This window comes from Bubalus kerabau, chromosome 23, assembly GCF_029407905.1.
Source record: "Bubalus kerabau isolate K-KA32 ecotype Philippines breed swamp buffalo chromosome 23, PCC_UOA_SB_1v2, whole genome shotgun sequence".
In the NCBI taxonomy this organism is placed as follows: Eukaryota; Metazoa; Chordata; class Mammalia; order Artiodactyla; family Bovidae; genus Bubalus; species Bubalus kerabau.
The window spans coordinates 35,832,520-35,852,424 of record NC_073646.1 but is presented as its reverse complement, the minus strand read 5'-3'; the positions used below and the strand labels follow the sequence as shown (position 1 = coordinate 35,852,424).

The 19,905-nt window shown below is 44.8% G+C and overlaps 1 protein-coding gene and 1 long non-coding RNA gene across 11 annotated transcripts in view; one reads left to right on the top strand and one right to left on the bottom strand.

Annotated features, from left to right (window-relative positions):
- LOC129638210 (uncharacterized) overlaps positions 1–9,732 on the bottom strand; it is a 32,695-nt gene extending 22,963 nt beyond the window's left edge. The window contains exons 1-2 of the long non-coding RNA XR_008707736.1: positions 9,535–9,732; positions 8,098–8,278 (exon numbers count right to left, since the gene is read on the bottom strand). This is a non-coding gene — a long non-coding RNA (uncharacterized LOC129638210). The remainder of the gene's footprint in view (positions 1–8,097; positions 8,279–9,534) is intronic.
- CUX1 (cut like homeobox 1) overlaps positions 1–19,905 on the top strand; it is a 349,990-nt gene that overhangs the window by 153,210 nt on the left and 176,875 nt on the right. For 9 of the 10 annotated variants that reach the window (XM_055562795.1, XM_055562794.1, XM_055562793.1 and 6 more), the window contains exon 3: positions 11,289–11,336. The exons of the other annotated variant lie outside the window; for it this stretch is intronic. In XM_055562795.1, coding sequence (XP_055418770.1) covers positions 11,289–11,336 — 48 coding nt within the window. The remainder of the gene's footprint in view (positions 1–11,288; positions 11,337–19,905) is intronic. 10 annotated transcript variants of the gene reach the window in all.

Here is a 19,905-nt window from a genome sequence, read left to right as displayed (position 1 = left end):
GTGCATTTTTAATTATTCCTCTGAGCAACTCTGTGAAACAAGTAAATATTAATAAAAAAATACGTACTGATTATTAAGCCAAGACAAAGGTATATCTTTTCTGTGCTGCTTAGTTTTAGGTAAGCTTGTTGCACACAAGTGATGAATAAACTTGAAGTAAGGCCTTCAGGTGGGGAAACTGAGATCAGAACTGGAAAAGAGTAGGTTTACAATCTGATTTTTTTTTAATTGAAATATAGTTGATTTACAATGTTGTGTTAATTTCTGCTGTACAGCAAAGTGATGCAGGTATATACATTCTTTTTGAAACATGCTTTTCCATTATGGTTTATGACAGAATACTGAATATAATTCCCTGTGTTGTACAGTAGGACCTGATTGTCTATCCATTCTGTATGCAATCTGATTTTAAATCTTTTTTTGTCTTCTTGGTGATATCTGCCTTTGTTTTATGATTTGCCTGCTGAGTCCAGGGTCTGTGGCGGGGTTGGGGGGGGTGGGTTGAAGGGGGCTATTCTGCCCCTTTGGTGCTGGTTTGAGATGATATTTTAAGTGTCCCCAGTACTGTCTGAGATCTGAGACTCCATCTTCTGATTACAAAAAGTATGAATGTTCATTACAGAAATTTGCATATAGCATAAAGAAGATAGTAATAAATCACCTGTAATCCAAGACATAAATGTTAGCGTTTTTGCTTTAGATATTTCTAATCTTTTTAGGTTCATAAATATTACATATGTTAAAACAATAGAGATTATTCTGTATGTGCCATTTGTAGCACGGTTCCCCCCACCACCAGCACCATAGTATTATATTTTATATAAATGAAAAAATGTAAAACATAAGATGGACCAGTAGGCTTCCTGCTAATATTTGTTGTACTTATGAAATAATTCTCCTTTGGAGATCTATGTCTAGTTTAGCTATGCATTAGCAGGTACCATATTTATTTTCTTTATGAGCTGTGCACAGGCTGAAATAATGCCCGGCCTTTTGCTTGGCCACGTGGACAGCGCTGTGTCAGGGATTCTGCCATCACAGAGCCACAGCAGGCAGGGGGGTGACCCTGTGTAAACCTTAAAGTGATCTTACTCTTTTGAACTATCACTCGGTCTCCATCCTTAATTTTAAAAAGCAACGGTCTTGAGGTTAAAAGGATACAATTTACTTAAAGCCAAGAAAGTGAAAAATAAACCATAATCCCACTCAGTCCACCATTTAACACTGATGTAGTTCTCACCATCCTTTTCCAAACACCTACAGATGTGCATTTATTCATTTTTACAACGTGGGATCAAACTGTAAACCCACGTTGTAGTCGGTGGCTTCTTTCCCCCTCTCTTCTCCCCATTTCACCTCTAATCATCCTCCAGATCCTCAGGGGCCCCTTCCTCTGTCCTGCAGGAAGTGCCCACAGTCCCAGCCGGGCCTGCGTCATAAGCGTGCCCACAGCGCTGCATGCCTCCTCTTCATGTGCACATGAAGAGCCCTCCCCCAGCTCAACAGGCACACTACGAGTCACAGGGACCCACTGGTTTTGCTCATGACCGAAGGAACACCTGGAGCAGTGTCTGAGAGCCTATAATAGCTGCTCAACAAATACTTGTTGAACAGATGGCAGTCATATGTGTTACTCCATGGCATTAGCTGTCCTCTGAAAAATAATTTTACCAACTACCTAATGTGCCACTACAGGGCTTCCCTGGTGGCTTGGATGGTAAAGAATCTGCCTGCAATGTAGGAGACCTAGGTCAGGAAGATTCCTCTGGAGAAGGGAATGGCTACCCACTCCGGTGTTCTTGCCTGGGAAATCACATGGACAGAGGAGCCTGGCAGGCTACAGGCTCCATGGGGTTGCAAAGAGTCAGACATGACTGAGCAACTCACACACACAACCTGCCACTGTATCACTTTACGAAAGTTTATTTAGTAAAAGTATCACTTCATGGGAAATAGGTGGGGAAACAGTGGAAACAGTGTCAGACTTTATTTTTTTAGGCTCCAAAATCACTGCAGATAGTGATTGCAGCCATGAAATTAAAAGACGCTTGCTCCTTGGAAGGAATGTTATGACCAACCTAGATAGCATATTCAAAAGCAGAGACATTACTTTGCCAACAAAGGTCCGTCTAGTCCAGGCTATGGTTTTTCCTGTGGTCATGTATGTATGTGAGAGTTGGACTGTGAAGAAGGCTGAGCGCCGAAGAATTGATGCTTTTGAACTGTGGTGTTGGAGAAGACTCTTGAGAGTCCCTTGGACTGCAAGGAGATCCAACCAGTCCATTCTAAAGGAGATCAGCCCTGGGATTTCTTTGGAAGGGATGATGCTAAAGCTGAAACTCTAGTACTTTGGCCACCTCATGGGAAGAGTTGACTCATTGGAAAAGACTCTGATGCTGGGAGGGATTTGGGGGCAGGAGGAGAAGGGGACGACAGAGGATGAGATGGCTGGATGGCATCACTGACTCGATGGACGTGAGTCTGAGTGAACTCCGGGAGTTGGTGATGGACAGGGAGGCCTGGCGTGCTGCGATTCATGGGGTCGCAAAGAGTCGGACACGACTGAGCGACTGATCTGATCTGATCTGATGTGTATAATATGTAGTTCTTCTCTTTGACAAACTCAAAACCTATTGATGTTCAGATCCATAAACAAATCTCAGCAGTATTTTTAAAGTTCTGAAATAAAACTTAAGGTTTAGAAACAAGCATTTATGCAGAAAGCAACCTGGAAGAACATTTTGAAATCAGGCCAGTCAGATGTAATTAGAGAATCAGAGGGACCTGAGGTGGCCTCCTTCTGGGCCCCACCTCTGAACCCCTGGCCACCAGAAATCCCGCAGGAAGTCCCTGCGCCACCGACAGGCACGACGCCAGCCCAGGCCAGAAGAGCCAGATGCCGCGAGATGCAGGGGAGGGCCCAGAAGCGCCTGGCTGTCCCAGCTGCTTCACGGAACTCAGGCAGTCATCAGTGGGTCCACAGCTTGACCTCTGGACAAGGAGCCGTTCTCCGCTCTCAGACTAAAATACCTTCAAGCTGCCATTTCCAAACATCTTGATCTCTTAATATTGAGCATTCCCAGAGAGCTTTTTGTGTCTGTGTACATATTGATCAGTAGTGACCGTGTTAGAGATTCCAAAAGGACGTGTTTAAAACCCAGGCGCAAGTGCCATCTCTTTAGGGCGATGGCCTCACCTGGCATGCAGCGTCTGGGGAACTCCCCCATTCATCTGTATGAGAATGACACCGGAAAAGGAAAACAGCAAAAATAGTTTTTACCTCGTGCACCCCTGGAAGAGTCTGAGGGAGAAGCCAGGAGTCCCAGACCCCACTCTCAGGAGTGTACAGACTCTGCTGTATCACTGAGCTGAGGCCATGTGCTACCTTCAAACCAGGACCTCCGTGTATCTCAAATCTGTGTCCCAAGCACCGTCCTCAGCCTTCATCACCTTTGGGCCAGGTTCAGGCATCACCGATCTGGTAAACCTGGCCCTGTTCATCATCCAGCGAGTTCCCCCATCACTTGCTGTTGCCCAGGAGCTCAGGGGTCCTCCCCTCTGCCTGCCTCCTTGGGTCTCCCTCCGTCCTCTGCCCGCGGGTGCCCTCAGCTGGCCCTTGCCGCTCGTGCCAGGAGCCCTCCACTCAAGCCATGCACAAGCTCCCCTCCACTCAGCCCCACACAGCTGGGCCTTCCCATTACACAGTTTTATTAGGCACCGTGCTGAAGGCACATCCATCAGTATTAGAGCTTTTCTGCCAAGATACAGAACATGTTTTAAATGGAGCAAAGAAATTTAAATGGGAAGAAATTATAGCATGAGTGAGTTTATCCCTTTCAAGATAATCTTATTTAATAACCAAAAAACTCACAAAGATGTGCATTCTATCCAGCTACAAAGGCAGCGTGGCAGGTTATATATTGTGGTAATTACATGTTTGGGGTTTCATTCCTGCTTTAGACTCGATTTCTATTATCTCAGAAAAATCAAGCATTGTAGAAAAGGACTATTCATTTATTTCATTGCTGGGTGGCCCATACACTGTAAAAATAGGTCAAGAACAGTAATCTAAATTGACTGCTGATAAATAATTAAAGCTAATGGAATTTTCTCAAATCTGTGAACTAAAATCTTTGAGAAATTGCCAGGACATACCGTCTGCTGTTGTATAGAAAGATATTTTTTATTTAACACTTCAGTTTAAATGCCATTTAAAATTACTCTCTTCTATCACAAAGACTGGAAGGAGCCTGTGTATATCTATAAAAGTAACCAGAAGTAGGGTGCTCCATTGAGAGCCCCATGACTCATCTTTGGATGACAAGATGGGAAGCGAAGGTTTCAGGATCCTGGAACAAAGAGAAACTTCTCTTTTCACTGAACTGCATTTTACACTGAGTTCTACAATCTGTGGGTCACACAATATATATGGTCTTGCTTGAAAAGCTCTGTACCTGGCATGTGCTCCTGTGTACACAATAAAGGGAGAATTCAGCCATCTTCAGTGACACAAGTACCAAGAACTATCTTTCTTTTGTAGATAATTGTGATTCTCTCATTGGTGCCAAGACTTTATAAAAATACACTTGACAAGTATGCCGAGAGGTTATTTTTGAAAGAGATGGTTTATCAATAAAGCAGATTGTTATATTACAGTCAATAAGAAAACTGGCCCTAGACATGACACACTGGTGGGTTTTTCTTTATTAATAAGGACTATTCAGCCATCAGCAGGGTATTTTAGAATCCCAAGGACATCAGAGTGAAGAATCAGTAGCTACATGCTTTTAAACAATATGTCTTCAGCATTTTGGCTTTAAGTTGTAGAAAGAGGGTCATTTTCTCCTTTCAGTTGAATTAAATGTCTTGGTTGAAAAAAAATCACCTCTTTGCTACTATTACTTTTTAGCAAAGTTGCGGTTGTTAAATTGCACTACCTATATCTAATAGTGTATTTACAATGTTTTAATGTATTTATTAATGATGAACCCCATTTCTGAAATTAAACTTTTTTGCATTTCTCTTTATGAAAACACCATGTATGGAAATTTCTTGATTTAAAAAGAAACTACCTCATTCAAATAGTCCCATCTGGCATCACTGTATTCTGTATATCTAGTGTCTAGAATCTGACTATTTGTATTTCACATTGTAAAGCTCTTTAGAACCTTTTATTCTGGGGTAGCCAAGGTCGCCGGGAGACACAGTGGGTATTGTCCCATGGCCATCAGGAGGGTCCCATTCCTCCTTTCTTCTTCTCTAGAACTTTGTTCCAACATGACTGAGGGCTTTTTCGGTGCTCCTCATATACAACGCAAGTCATGGGAGCAGATGGTGTTAGAGACACTGGTGGGGACTTGGAGCAACACCGTCTGTCCCAAACGGGAGAGAAATGAGAGACCGTGGAGAGAGGACTCTGGGCAGGAAGGCTCTGTTGAGGTTTGTCAGACAGCAGTGGGGAGAGGAGCGCTTGGTCCAGAGTAGGGTGTGGGAAGGAGATGAGCTGAGCCCTCAGATACCTGCAGGGCTCCATCTCCAGGCCCCCAGGAGGAAGGCTTAGCCATCTGTGCTCCCCCGGTCGACCCAGGGCTGTGGGAAACTGCTTCTCTGACCTCCCACTAAGAAAACACATTATTAAGCAAGTCCATGCAATTGTCTTGAATCTAATCTTTTTTTTTGAGTGAATTATTTACCAACAGACTGCTTCTAGTAATGACATTATTTGTGCTCAGGACAGCTTCCCTCTGAACGTCAGCATCCATCCGGGAGAGAGAGAGTGGCCTTGGGAAGGGGAGCCATGTGGCCAGGACACCACAGGTCTCCTACCTGGGGCAGGAGATTGGACCAGATGACCCCAGATTTCCTGGTTAACCTGATAAAGTATACAATTATTTAGCTGCTTGGCTGTATTATAACTTAAGAGTGACAGTCCCTCACCCCTCATTTCCCTCATTTCCTCTCTGTCTATTCTGTGTGATTGGTCAGTTGAAGGCGTCCAAAGAGTGAAATATGGTGCCTTGAAAAGCTTTCATATGTCAGACATACATGGGAAAAGGTGAAGAATGCATTGAACCTACCCTCCATCTATGTCATCCTTAAGGTTCCCCATTATCCACCCCCCCCATTGAATTATTTTGAAACAAAAATCTTATTTCATCCATAAATATTTTAGTATGTATCTCTAAAAGACAACAGCCCTTTAAAAACAAAACAAAACAAACAGCTACACTAACTAAAATGTAGACCATGTCAATTAAAAATAAACAACTCGGGATCTATTTTAACTTTGGTTAATCTTGTGATCATCTCTTATCAGTTTTATTATGCATACACTTTAACACATTTCACCATGTTCAAATCAGAGTGAGGATGAAAATCAAAGACATCACAGTTGAATAAGCAGCATTTTTTCTCTTTCTGTGGTATAACAGTACCTCTTACATTTGACAGTATCAAGGTTAGTGAAAATAAGCTATATTATACAATGATTTTCTTTGAATAAACACCTAAAACACGTTCAAGTCAGAATTTCCTTACTTTGAAACCTGAGTAATGAGGAGGAATTAGTGAACTCATTTGGAGATATTTTCAGCCCTGGGTGGGTGTGTAGCACAGAACCTCCTCATTGAGAAACACTTCCTAGGGTTTTAAATCCCGGCCAGATTTATATTTTCTTGGGCTCCAAAACCACTCGTGGACGGTGACTGCAGCCATGAAATTAAAAGACACTTGCTCCTTGGAAGAAAAGCTATGACAAACCTAGACAGCGTATTAAAAAGCAGAGACATCACTTTGCTGACAAAGGTCCATATAGTCAAAGCTATGGTTTTTCAAGTTGTCATATACAGATGTGAGAATTGGACTATAAAGAAGGCAGAGTGCTGAAGAATTGATGCTTTCTAACTGTGGTGCTGGAGAAGACTCTTGAGAGTGCCTTGGACTGCAAGGAGATCAAACCAGTCAATCCTAAAGGAAATCAACCCTGAATATTCATTGGAAGGATTGATGCTGAAGCTGAAGCTCCAGTACTTTGGCCACCTGATATGCAGAGTCGACTCACTGAAAAGAAACTTAAGGCTGGGAAAGATTGAGGGCAGGAGAAGGGGGCAACAAAGATTGAGACATCGACTCACTGGAATGAGTTTGAGCAAACTCCAGGAGATAGTGAAGGACAGGAAACCTGGCATGCTGTAGTCCATGGGGTCACGAAGTCAGACAGGACTGAGTGACTGAACAACAACAAACCACAGGCTTATATTTTTGCCTGGCCCTTGTCAATTGTTAAACTCCTTTCCCTACCTGGATGCAGTGCAGGAAATGTGAGCCAAAACCCTGGAAACAGAAAAGGCTGAGGGTTACTCCGGGCTGAGGTGGTTCTGAAACAGAAGCTAAAGGGATGAAGCCACTTCTGAGGATGCTGCTGGTCTGGGTCCCTAACGGCTGCTATACCCACACCAGGTCAGGTGGCTGGCAACCACAGGGGAGCCGGAGAAGGGGCCCTTTAACACCTATCCTCCACTCTGTTCCTGGTGCTCTTGGGGAAACCCTGTTGTCACCACAGAAGGCAGGACCCCACTTCTGGTCCATGCCACCGAGCACAAGGTGTCACTGAGACGGCAGCTGGATGGTTCAGAGCCTTCAACTTAGGCAGCGTCATTCAAGAGGAAACACACCTGAGTTACAGAGAAGCAAAGGGGAAAGGGCGTTATAAAATTGAGAAAAACATCCTGGAAAATCTGGAGTTTCAAATCTTCGGGAAATGGAGATTGTTTTATGACTTGGACAATGCATTTGTGATTCACAGTGTCCTTTTGTTTACACGTGAGTCCTGGCTGTTGCCCTTCATCTGCTTGTCCTTTCAAAGCTAAACAGCTTTGTCCTGGGCACCATTCTTTGCAAGACTCAGAGGTGGGCCCCGGGGTGGCCCCCAGGTGAATCCACAGTGTGAGGATTCTGTGACGCTGGCCCTGGCATCGTGTGTCAGTGTGGACAGGAGAAGTGTGATGGAAGCTGGGAGTGCCAGGCCCCAGAGAGGGAAGAGAGCCTCCCAGAGGCCACCCAAGCACTCAGAATGGGCAGAAATTCAAAGATTCAGACCATCTGGATGCAGGGACTGTGTGTCTTGTGTCTCTCGCTGCCACCTCGCAGGTGTGACTGAAAGCTGCGTGGCGATTTCGTCATTTTATTTCTGTTTCGCTTTTAAGTCAGACTGGTTTCTCCAGTGATAGTCATTAGATAGAAAATTCCTCAATGGCATTTTGCTGTTCAGTTTTCTGATCTAAACAAAACAAACAAACAAAAAAAAACAACTGTGAATCAGTGGTTTGGAGAATAATAAAAATCCTTTTCACATAGAAGCATCTCTTGATAAACATCACTTATTATTTGCAACATGCTCAGGGGGGAGAAGGTTGCAATGCAGTTCTCTGGCTTTGCCAACAGACATCCGATATTAATAATCTCAAGGGCATTGCTCTCTGCGTGTTAAGATGTTTGCTGCTTTCTGTTCAATAAATGATGCAGAACTGAAGAAAATTTGAAACAGTGCTTAAAAACTGTCGCTGAATTAAGTGTCATAAGGCTAAAAAACTTTGGGGACCTTCTATTAATTCCCTAATTCTCTTCAATGCCAGTGTGCTGTTGATCGGCCTGGACCCCTTTTTCTTCAGTTTGCAGTGGCAGAGAAGGGCATGTGGCTGCCTGTGATGACCAGGGGTGACAGAGCCTATAGTTTCTGGTGCTGTCCAGACAGCAAAGTCCACCCTGTTCTTAAAGGACAGTGCATTGCGTCATGTCCTCATTAACCCACGACAGAGCCGCCCGTGGATCAGAAGTCAACATCCTGGGTTCTGGGTCCTTAGTTTGGTCCTAAACCAGGTGATATTTGGAGGTAGCAGTGTTGGTTAAGAAATTTCTCAGACTGCCTTCCCCCCAGCAAAAAAAAAAAAAAAAAGGGAATAGGTGATTTTTTTTTTTTAGCTGAGGACTCGAAATACATCACTTTGTGTGTATATGGTTGTGAATATTTAGTGCCTTTTTTTTTGTCCTCTACTGTATTCAGATAGATGTGTGTGCTTGAGTACAAACACATCCAGCTTTAGTGTCTTTAACGGGTTGTTTTAGCAAGTCTGTCAGGAGACACGAATATGCCCAAAGACATGATTTCTGAAATATACAGGCTGGTTAAGACCAGGGGCAACAGAGAGCAGTTTAGTTTATTTACTATCGTTATAAGCAGCATGACTCTTTCTCCTGCCATGCTGGAGTCCTCTGGAAATACTTCTGCCATCTCCTGAGCTTCTTAAGGCTGGTGTTCCCTGGAGGCTAGCCGCCTGTGCAGGCTGGCAGGGCTTGGGGCGGTCCTGGCACAAGCCTCGTAATAAGCACGGTTTGTAGGCCAAGCGCCAGGGCTCCTGGTACCTGTACCCAAAGCTGCCCTCCACCCCCAGGAGCTCTCCGTCCTCCTCTCTACACAGGGTCTCAAATGCCTTGGCATCACCAGCTCTCACAGGCTATGACCCCATCCAGCCTCACCATTTCCCCTCTGAGTCTGGGCCTTTTCGTTACAAGCCGTCTGAATGGTCCATGTATAACCCCCCACACACACACTGTGTTGCTGTCCAGGTGGCCTCCGGCTGTCATCCCTGTACCACACCCGGCCAAGGTGATTCCTTTATTAATCTCCATGTGGGCCCCTGGAGAGAGCTCTGGGTTCACATCCTGACTCTTCCCCACTGTGCAACCTTGGACACGCCTCCTTCCCCTTCTGAGCCTCAGGCATCCCTGTCCATGACATGTGGGTGCCAGTCCCTTTGGTTGGCAGAGTGACTGTGGAAAGCAATGAATGCCCTGTATCTGAAGCCCCTCACTGACGTAGACTCTCTCCAAGTGGTAACTCGTTAACTTCACCTGCAACCCCCTTCCCTGTGGGGCTCCCCAAACCCCATCCCCCTCCTTCCTCCCCCCACAGTCCCTGCAGCCTCTCCCTCACACCTGCGTCCCCCTCAGCCCCCTCCAGGTCAATTTCCAGCCCGGGACTCAACTCAGCTGCACTCAGCACTACCTGGACATCCCACCGAGTGGTGTTCTCAGGCCTGGTGTCTGTGGCAACATTCAACACAAATACCTTTTCCCTCTTGATATAACCTCCTCTCAATCTGTGTTCTCCTGATTCTCCTACTTCTGATTTTTGCTCTTCACCTCTCCCTCTGGCTGTCAGGGAGTGAGGGGTCCACCAACCTTGACCCTCCACCCCCGTCACCAGGGAAGCCCCATTGGCGCATGCAAGTGCATCCCTCAGCCCCCAGCTGCATGATGTGGTGGCCACTGGCCACATGTGGCCACAAGGGCCCACCTGACATGCTGCTGGTCCAAATGGAGATGTGGGCGGAATGCACCCCAGGTTTCAAAGACTCAACAAAGGATGTAAACTATCTTGTTAATGATTTTTGTATTGGCTATATAGGAAATGATACTATCTTGGATATATTGGGTGAAGTGAAATCGAAATTGATTTCATCTGTGTCTTTCTGCGTTTTGAACGTAGCTGTAGAATGTCTTAAGTCACACAGGTAGCTGGCACTCTGTTGGTGTTGGCAGCGCTGGCCTGGGAGGCGGAGCCCAGCCTCAGAGGCTCACGTCTGTCTCCCATGAATAGTGCTCGGAAATAGCAGCTGAAATGCAGGATGGTGACCCAGGTCCATTTCAGATACAAACAAATCAAAGCTACATTATAATACCCTATTTTGTTCTAAGCAAATTATCTTAGGCTGACAGTAGCAAAAACTTGTGTCAAAATGAGGTGTATTTAACCAGAACTCAGAGGAAATAAATCCTAGTTGTATTCTTAAGTGAGTTCTCTCTCTAAAAGAGAGAGAGAATTTTTAAAAAATTTTTTTAGTATCGTTATCGAAATTTTAAAAAAAAAATTTATCTGGCTGCGCCAGGCCTTGGTTGCAGCATGCAACAGTTGCTCGTTGCCGCACTGGAACTCCTAGTTGCAGCATGTGGGATCTAATTCCTTGATCAGGGATTGAACCCAAGTGCCCTGCATTGGGAGCACAAAATCTTAGCCACTGGACCACCAGGGAAGTCCTGAGTGAGTTCATTTAAGCTAAGGGGCACAGTTGGTGTGATTTGTGTTGTATGAGGGAGGGGATGATCCAGGAGAGGCATCGGGATTGCTTTATGTAACAGAAAACAGCACTGAACTCTTAGGAGACCTTAATGAATGTTTCCCTTCTCTTTTCTCCTCCAATGGCTCTTCCTGACCCACCTTCTCGCCCCAGGATTTGCGCAAGCAGGTAGCACCGCTGCTGAAGAGCTTCCAAGGCGAGGTAAGCATTTGGGCTTCTTTTACGTCCCCTGTTAGAGCCACCTTCCCATTCATCACGCTTTCTTCCTGTTCTCATCACATAAGCGCCACTGGCACAAGGTGCTTACTCAGAGGCAGCCTCCCCAGCCGCACCAACCCATCATCCTCAAAGTGATGTTTCCACTGAGTCCGCCGTGGAAGCCCACGTGGGAGGGGAGGCGGGGTTCAGGATGTCAGAAGGGGCAGCGGAATCTGGGGGGCAGCAGCCGGCATGTCACACATCCCCCAGTGGAGTGGGCTTGTTCCCACCCCAGCCTCGGAACTCGCGGGTCCCCTGAGCTGTTCTGAGGCTCCCACCCCAAGACTTCCTGTGCAGAAGGACACGCTGCGTCAGTCTGGTGCCTTGGTGCACAGCCCCAGGGGGAAGAGGAACTTCACAGGCAGAAACCACGAGGGGTGGTTTGGGGCTCGGTAGAAGGAATGTTTTCTAAAGAATCCTTCCAGAGAAGGGTCAGCAAGGTGGCAGGTGGGCGGCCGGTCACCTGAAACTCGTGCACCCTGAATGCTGCTCATGCACCAAAAAGGCAGGTGGTCCAAGTGGGTGACACGCCAGCTCCTCCACTCTCTGTGTGAACGCTCGGTGAATTCCAGAAAACCAGAAATGGTGTTCGTGTGGGGGAATTATTGCCTCTCTGCCTCTCCACTGGGAATGATAGTGTTGTAATATTTGCGAGGACAGTTCCCAACCTTTTTGGCACCAGGGACCAGTTCCCAACCTTTTTGGCACCAGGGACCAGTTTCACAGATGACAATTTTTCCATGGACCAGGATGGGGGAGATGGTATTTATTGTGACTTTATTTCTATTATTATTACATCACCTCCACCTCAGATCATCAGGCATTAGGTCCCGGAGGTTGGGGACCCCTGCTCTAAAGAACAGGAATCTCAGGAATCTCAGAAATCTTGTGTTCCTGCAACTTCCCAACTCTCAGAGAGCCTGGGGAAGGGGCAGGATGTGGGGGGGTGAGGGGGCGAGTTCAGGAGAGATGGGAGCAGGTAGGCAGATGGTCCTGCAGGAGGCTGGGGAGCGGGAGACCAGGGCTGCCGCTGGGCAGACTCTTCAGCACTCAGGTGACAGCAGAGGCTGCAGAGGAGATGGCAGGACAGCAAGGGACATGTGCGGGAGCAGCAGCCACGCGGCAGCTGTGGCGGCTGAGATCTGAGAGCGGGCAGACGGGCTCCTCTCCCTGTTGATAACTTCCTGCCGCAGGAAGCACCCCCACCCCCACCCCACCACCACCACCGTGCTTGGCTCCATGAGACACAGAAGGACATCAGTAGCCCAGGTCTTGGAAGGACTTGAATCGCCCTTCCCTCAGAATTATATCTCCACACCCTCGTTCTCAGTAAAACCGTCACCTTACGCCTGCCCACGTGTGACCTGACCTGTCCTTCTACCTGTTCAGCAGCTTTTATGAGACCCATCGGCTTAGTGTTTCTCTGGCTGAAATAGCTCAAGGTGCTCTTTCTGTTATTTGCTAGCTTTTCCTTTCTGAACAATTTCCAATCTACATACAAGTATTAGTAGAAAGGCTGGGGATAATGAACACCTGAGCCTTCTTTACCCAGACTCCTCACCTGTGAACGTCATGCCATGCTTGTGCCCCTCCACCCCCGCCCCCCTCCCCCCCACCTTGTGCTCAGCGTTTGAAAGTGAGTTGCAGAGAGTGGAGGCAATTATGCCCTCAGCTGCATGGGCATCTCCTAAATTCAAGGGCATTTCAAATGATACTGAGTTTCTGTAACTGTCATACTTTAACCCTGCATATCACAGCTGGGAAAATAACATGAATTTCATAATATCTAATGTTCTACCCAAAATCACATTTCCCCAGTTGCCCCCAAAATATCTTTTATAACTGCTCTGCATTACATTTAGGGGGTATTTGCATTTCTCTTTTAATATAGACACTCTCTCCATGCCCTCATCTTTGTTATTGACTTTTTTTTTTTTTTTAAAGAATCTAAGCCAGTTGTGTAGATTATCCCAGATTTTGATGAGGCGACAGATTTAGTTCTGGCAGTATAAATTACATTTAAAATGTCTGTGAGACATCTAGGCTTCCTATTTGCCTGATTTTTTTTTAAGGCTATTTGAAAAGTAAATATTTTTATAACACCCTTAATATCTACCAAGCCTCTGCTAATTGCTATATTTATATTAAACAATGTGTGCTTTCTAATAAGCTGATTTGAGTAGAGGGAGCTAAATCCTGCTTGTTTCTGAGCTCATATAGGAGCAAGTAACTGCACGTGGGGACCACTCATGCAGGCAGGGCCCGAGGCAGCCTGTCCTGGTGCTTAGATGGGCAAGATCCGTTGGTATTTGAAAAAGCCACTTTCTCTGGTAACTACAGGCTTGTTCTCATACCTATCACTCTAGGGTCTGCTGCTACAAGTTTATTTATTGGATATATTCTTAGAGTTCATCCCAAAGTGTCTGAGCTCCCCCTGGAAGAAAGTACCGGCTTAGTGAAACGTGATCTTTGCCTCAGGATTTGTATAGATAGCTTTCTTTCTTGAGATACCCAGAAGAAAAAAAAACAAGCAAACTAAAAATGAAGTTTTCCGACAGTGTGAAATTCACAGAGGCCTTTAGAGTTCCGGCGAGAACACTCCTTTTTTGTGTCATAACATCATGGGAAATGCTAGCCTGGCCAGGAGGCTGCTTATACCCTTAGGTGTTTGTTCTCCTGTAAATCCAGACACCCTCCTTCCTGTGGTTTGTGGGACCCGTGTGACTTAGTAACTGCTCACCTTTCTAGAGTCCACTTACCTCTTCCCTCCTGTCTCAGGATCAACAGCCGTCCCAAGTCTCCGCCAGGCCCAGGCCCTCACTGACAGCCCCTGGGCCTTTGCACGGCTGACTTGCTTCCCGAAACGCTCTGCATTTACCCTCTTTACACAGCTTGCTTTCTCAAGGAGAGTCTTCCCTGAGCCCTAGATGACAGGCCAGGTCCCTGCCGCCATGTGCTCCGAGCTTGTCTTCATGCCAGAGACCACCTGCCATTTGTATCGGTTCCCCTCTTGTCTGTATAATGTGTGAAGGCAGCTGCTTTGTGCTGTCCTGTCCACCAGCCATTGTGTCCCCAGCAGCAACTGGGAACCAAAAAACATTTGGCCTCTCACAGTGGTTATCGATAAGCTATGGAACAGCCAGGTTTCCTTGGAGGCAGTTTTAAAAGCACTTCGCTTCTGTCCTTTCTCCAGGATCTATTGCTGTTCATAAGGTGAGAGCGACCCCAGAAGGTACGCTAGAGAAATACCTTTAGAAGAAACTAGTAAATAATGATTTGTTAACCTTGATGGAAATGTTTGGGATCATATAGTCATAATGGTTATTCATAGTTGTTATAACAGAGTCATCGAGTTTAACTCATACTGAAATTTTAGTTATTTATGGCTTTACCTAAATTTTGTGGCTTCCCTGGTGGCTCAGTGGTAAAGAATCTGCCTGCAATGCAGGAGACTCATGTTCAATCCCTGAACTGGTTGGGAAGATCCCCTGGAGGAGGGCATGGCAACCCACCCCAGTACTCTTGCTTGGAGAATTCCGTGGAGAGACAAGCCTGGTGATTTACAGTCCATAGGGTCACACAGAGTCAGACACGACTAAAAGCGACTAAGCAGCTGCAGCAGCATACCTAAATTTTGGGCTTCCCTGATGGCTCAGACAGTAAAGAATCTGTCTGCACTGCAGGAGACCCAGGTTTGATCCCTGGGTCAGGAAGATCCCCTGGAGGAGGGAATGGCTACCCATTCCGGTATTCTTGCTTGGGAAATCCCATCGTCAGAGGAGCCTGGCAGACTACAGTCCATGGGGTTGCAGAGAGTTGGACACAGCTGAACAACTAACATTTTCACTTTAATACCTAGATTTGTGTTTCATAAACCCAGCTGGGCAGGGGCGGGGTAGGGGTATCAGTCCAGTTTAAGCTTAGTTTAGTCCAGTAATTCAGACAGTCCCTTCAGTGAAGTGATGTTCACACTCTAGGAAAATGATAAGTCTTCCAAATGGTCTGCCCCGGCTCCTGCTCCTCTCCCTGAGAAGGGTCTTCGTACAGAGGTCTGGGGGTGAGGAACTGGCTCAAAGCCCTACTCCTCTTGGCTGTAGGGGAGCTAGATACTTAACCTGTATCCTCAGGGAGGAAACTCCACTTAAGAACTAATTTAGTTGCTTATCCTAGAGGGGAAATAAAAGACTAAAAATGCATGTGCTTCGCATCCAGCTTAAAAAGTTATAAAAGTGCGATAGAATAAGCTCAAAGAAAAGTGGAAGAATGAAATTTTAAAATATAATTAACAATATTATATAAATTAAAATGGACTTCCCTGGTGGCTCAGCTGGTAAAGAATCCGCCTGCAATGCGGGAGACCTGGGTTCGATCCCTGGGTTGGGAAGATCCCCTGGAGAAGAGAAAGGCTACCCACTCCAGTATTCTGGCCTGGAGAGTTCCCTGGACTGTATAGTCCATGGGGTCGCTAAGAGTCGGACACGGCTGAGCAACTTTCACTTTATTAATTAAATGAATGAAAACGAAGAAGACTCGAGAGAGCAGCAGCCCAAATGTTGATTCTTTGAAACAAACTACTACCAGAAACAAACCACCTTCCTAAGTCAAGGAAAAAAACCGGTAAGTAATAAAAACAGGATAACTTCGCAGCTGCAGCACAGAGAGATTAAAGAGAAGATAAGGGAATGTTATGATCTGTCTTATGCCAATAAAATTTAAAACCTAGACAAAATGGACAAATTTCTAGAATACTGTGATGTACCAAAGTTGATTAAAGAAGTAGAAAACCCAAATAACCTTGTAACTTGCAGAAATATTCCCACAAGGCCTGGACAGTTTTATGGGAGAATCCTATCAACCATTCATGGAACTGTTCTGTTCTTTTACAAAATAGGAAAACTTCTTTTCCTTCAGAAAATAGAAAAAGAAAACACTTCCTAACTCACTTTATGAATCTAGCGTAGCCTTCATGCCAAAACCAGACAAGAACAGTGTAAGAAAGGAAAAATTAAAGCCAGTCTTATTTATGAATAAACAGAAGTCTTTAAAAAAGTACTAGTAAGTTGAATCTGTCAAGCTCTATGTATCCCAAGAATCTGTTTGGTTTAACAGAGTTATTAAGGCAAGTTAATATCATTCGCAGATTAAAATGGAAAAATCTCAAGTGTGACAGGAAAAGAATTTGGTATACTTCAACATCCATTCATGATTAAAAGCAAACAAACAAACCTACCAGCAAAGCAGGGACAGAGGGGAAGTTCCTTAACCTGGGAAAAGGTATTTATCAAAAGCTACGTCAATCATCATACTCATTGATGTTAAAAACATTCCCTATAAAATCAGGAACAAGACAAAAATGCCTACTATTGCCACTTTTATTTAACATTGTACTGGAAGTGTTAGCTAGCATGGAAAAAAGAAATAAGTACAAGTATTGGATCAGAAGAAATAAAACTGTCATTTTTCAAGTGAGTCTCAATTATTTAACAAGGCTGCTAGATACAAAATCAATATACAAAAGTAATTGCCTATCTCTGCATCAATAGCAAGCAAGCTGAAAAAGGATACCATTGCAGATAGCAAGAAAAAAGTAAAGGATACTTAGAAATAAATATAATAATGCACAGGAACTCTTTCTGGAAAACAGTATAACGTTCTTATTGAACAATATTAAGGAATATTTTAAATGTAGAGAGCCAAGGTATTCAAGGATAGAAATTCCCACTATTATTAAAAACATCAGGGACTTCCCTGGTGGTTCAGTGGTTAAGACTTCACTCTAATGAAGGGCGTGTGGGTTTGATCTCTAGTTGGCAAGTTAAGATCCTACATGCCTCAGGGCCAAAATAACCAAAGCATAAAACAGAAGCGATATTGTAACAAATTCAATAAAGACTTTTAAAATGGTCCACATCAAAAAATCTTCGGGAAAAAAAAAAAGATCAATTTTCCCCAAATTGACGATAGAGAGTCATAGTAGTTTCAATCAAAATTTTAACAGTATTTCGTATGAAACTTAAAAGCTGATTCCAGAATTTACATATGCAAGAGCAAATGGTCAATAATGGTGAAACTGAAAGTCTGTCAGTCATATCAGACTCTTTGAGACTCCATGGACTGTACAGTCCATGGAATTCTCCAGGCCAGAATACTAGAGTGGGTAGCCTTTCCCTTCTTCAGGGGATCTTCCCAACCCAGGGATCAAACCCAGGTCTCCCGCATTGCAGGTGGATTCTTTATCAGCTTTGCCACAATGGAAGCCCAAGAATACTGGAGTGGGTAGCCTACCCCTTCTCCAGGGGATCTTCCCAACCCAGGAATCGAACCAGGGTCTCCTGCATTGCAGGTGGAGTCTTTACCAACTGAGCTATGAGGGAAGCCCAGTAATGATGAAGATAATGGTAAATAAGAATAAGACAGAGAATTCGCCCTACCATATTATAGAGCTACAGTAATTGGCACAGGTACAGATAAATACACCCTTGGGACATAGTAAAGAAATCAGGAACTGACCTGTGCACATACAGAAGCCAAATATATTGCAAACATGGCACTGCAGATCAGTGAGGTAAGGGTGGGCTTTTCAATAAACGGTCTCCTGACCTTTGGTTATCCTTATGGAATTAAATGAAATTGGATCCCTACCTCACATCATATGCAAACACAAATTACAGATACAGACCTAAGGTAACACTTTAAACCTTTTAGAAGAAAACATAGAATATGATGATTTGGGGCTATGTAGGGTATTTACACAGAAAACCATAAAGGAAAACATTGTTACATTCAACTATATTAAAATTTTAAAGTAAAAGCTTCCTTTTTCTCCCCGTGGAAAGACAGCCTTAATAAAGTGAAAGGTGAACCCCAGGCTGCTAGCTCAGTTTCATCGTTTTCGAACTAGGAAAGGGAAAAATGAAAATGAAGAATGAAAGACATTTTCATTATTTGTTGGAAACTTATCAGCACAAAGATTCAAACCTATCTCAGCCTTTTTCATAATAAAAGGCAAATGCCCCTGATGTGAATGTTGCCCCCTCAGGCCGTAGCATGAACCAGTCCTACGTGGGGTGTCCTTGGCTGCAACACAAACCAGGAGGAGATAGTTGCCACACACATAGTTGACAAAGGATTAGTATTCAGGAAAAATATATATATATATATATTTATACATATATATATATTTAGTTTTACCTGTTAATAAGAAAAAGACATGAGACTTCCTTGGCGGTCCAGTGGTTAAGAATCCACCTGCCAATACAGGGGACACAGATTCAATCCCTGGTCTAGGAACTAGGGTCCTGCATGCCAGAGCTTCGAGGCCCAGGCACCACAACTATCGAGCCCCCGCATTCTAGAGCCCGTGCTCGGCAACAAGAGGAGCCACCACAACTCGAGAGTAGTCCCCACTCACAGCAACCAGAGAAAGCTCTGGGTCAGCAAAGGAGAGTCCATGTGCCAAAACTAAATACATAAAAATAAATTTTCAAAAACAAAAAGGAAGAGAAAAAGACGAACATCTCAACAGGAAAATGGACAAAACCATGAACAGCACTCTCAGAAGAGAAAATCATTCAGTCAATGCACCTATGAAGAGATGCTTAACCATATAATCAGGAAAATGCAAATTAAAATAATTTTGTTGTTGTTGTTCGGTCGCCAAGTTGCGTCCGCCTCTTTGCGACCCCATGGACTGCGGCACGCATCAACTCTTTGTCGCATCAACTCTTCGTCACCCCGCCTTCTTTATTGTCCGGATTTCACATCCGTACATGACTACTGGGAAGACCATAGCCTTGACTATATGGACCTTTGTCGGCAAAGTGATGTCTTTGCTTTTTAACACTGTCTAGGTTTGTCATCGGAGAAGGCAATGGCACCCCACTCCAGTACTCTTGCCTGGAGAATCCCATGGACGGAGGAGCCTGGTGGGCTGCAGTCCATGGGGTCGCGAAGAGTCGGACACGACTGAGTGACTTCACTTTCACTTTTCACGTTCATACATTGGAGAAGGAAATGGCAACCCACTCCAGTGTTCTTGCCTGGAGAATCCCAGGGACGGGGGAGCCTGGTGGGCTGCCGTCTATGGGGTCGTGCAGAGTCAGACATGACTGAAGTGACTTAGCAGCAGCAGGTTTGTCATAGCTTTCCTGCCAAGGAGCAATCGTCTTCTAATTTCGTGGCTGAAGTCACCATCCGCATTTAAATCATTTAAATGCCCCTTATTCACATCTACCATGTTGGCCAAAATTCAAAAGTCCAGATAAGATCATAAATGGGTGTAACCTTTCTGAAAACCAGTCTGGTATCAGATTCTCCAGCTGAAGAAGCACATGTACTTTGACACAAGATTTCCACTCCCAGGTATAAATGGTATCCTCCGCCCTGAATAAATGTAAACATGTGCCCCAGGAAACAAGTTCAGGGATGTTTGCAGATGGTAAACAAGTGGAAACAACCCGCTTTCCATCAGCAGCAGGAAGAGTAAGTAAAGAGTGTTGTCACACAGTGGAAT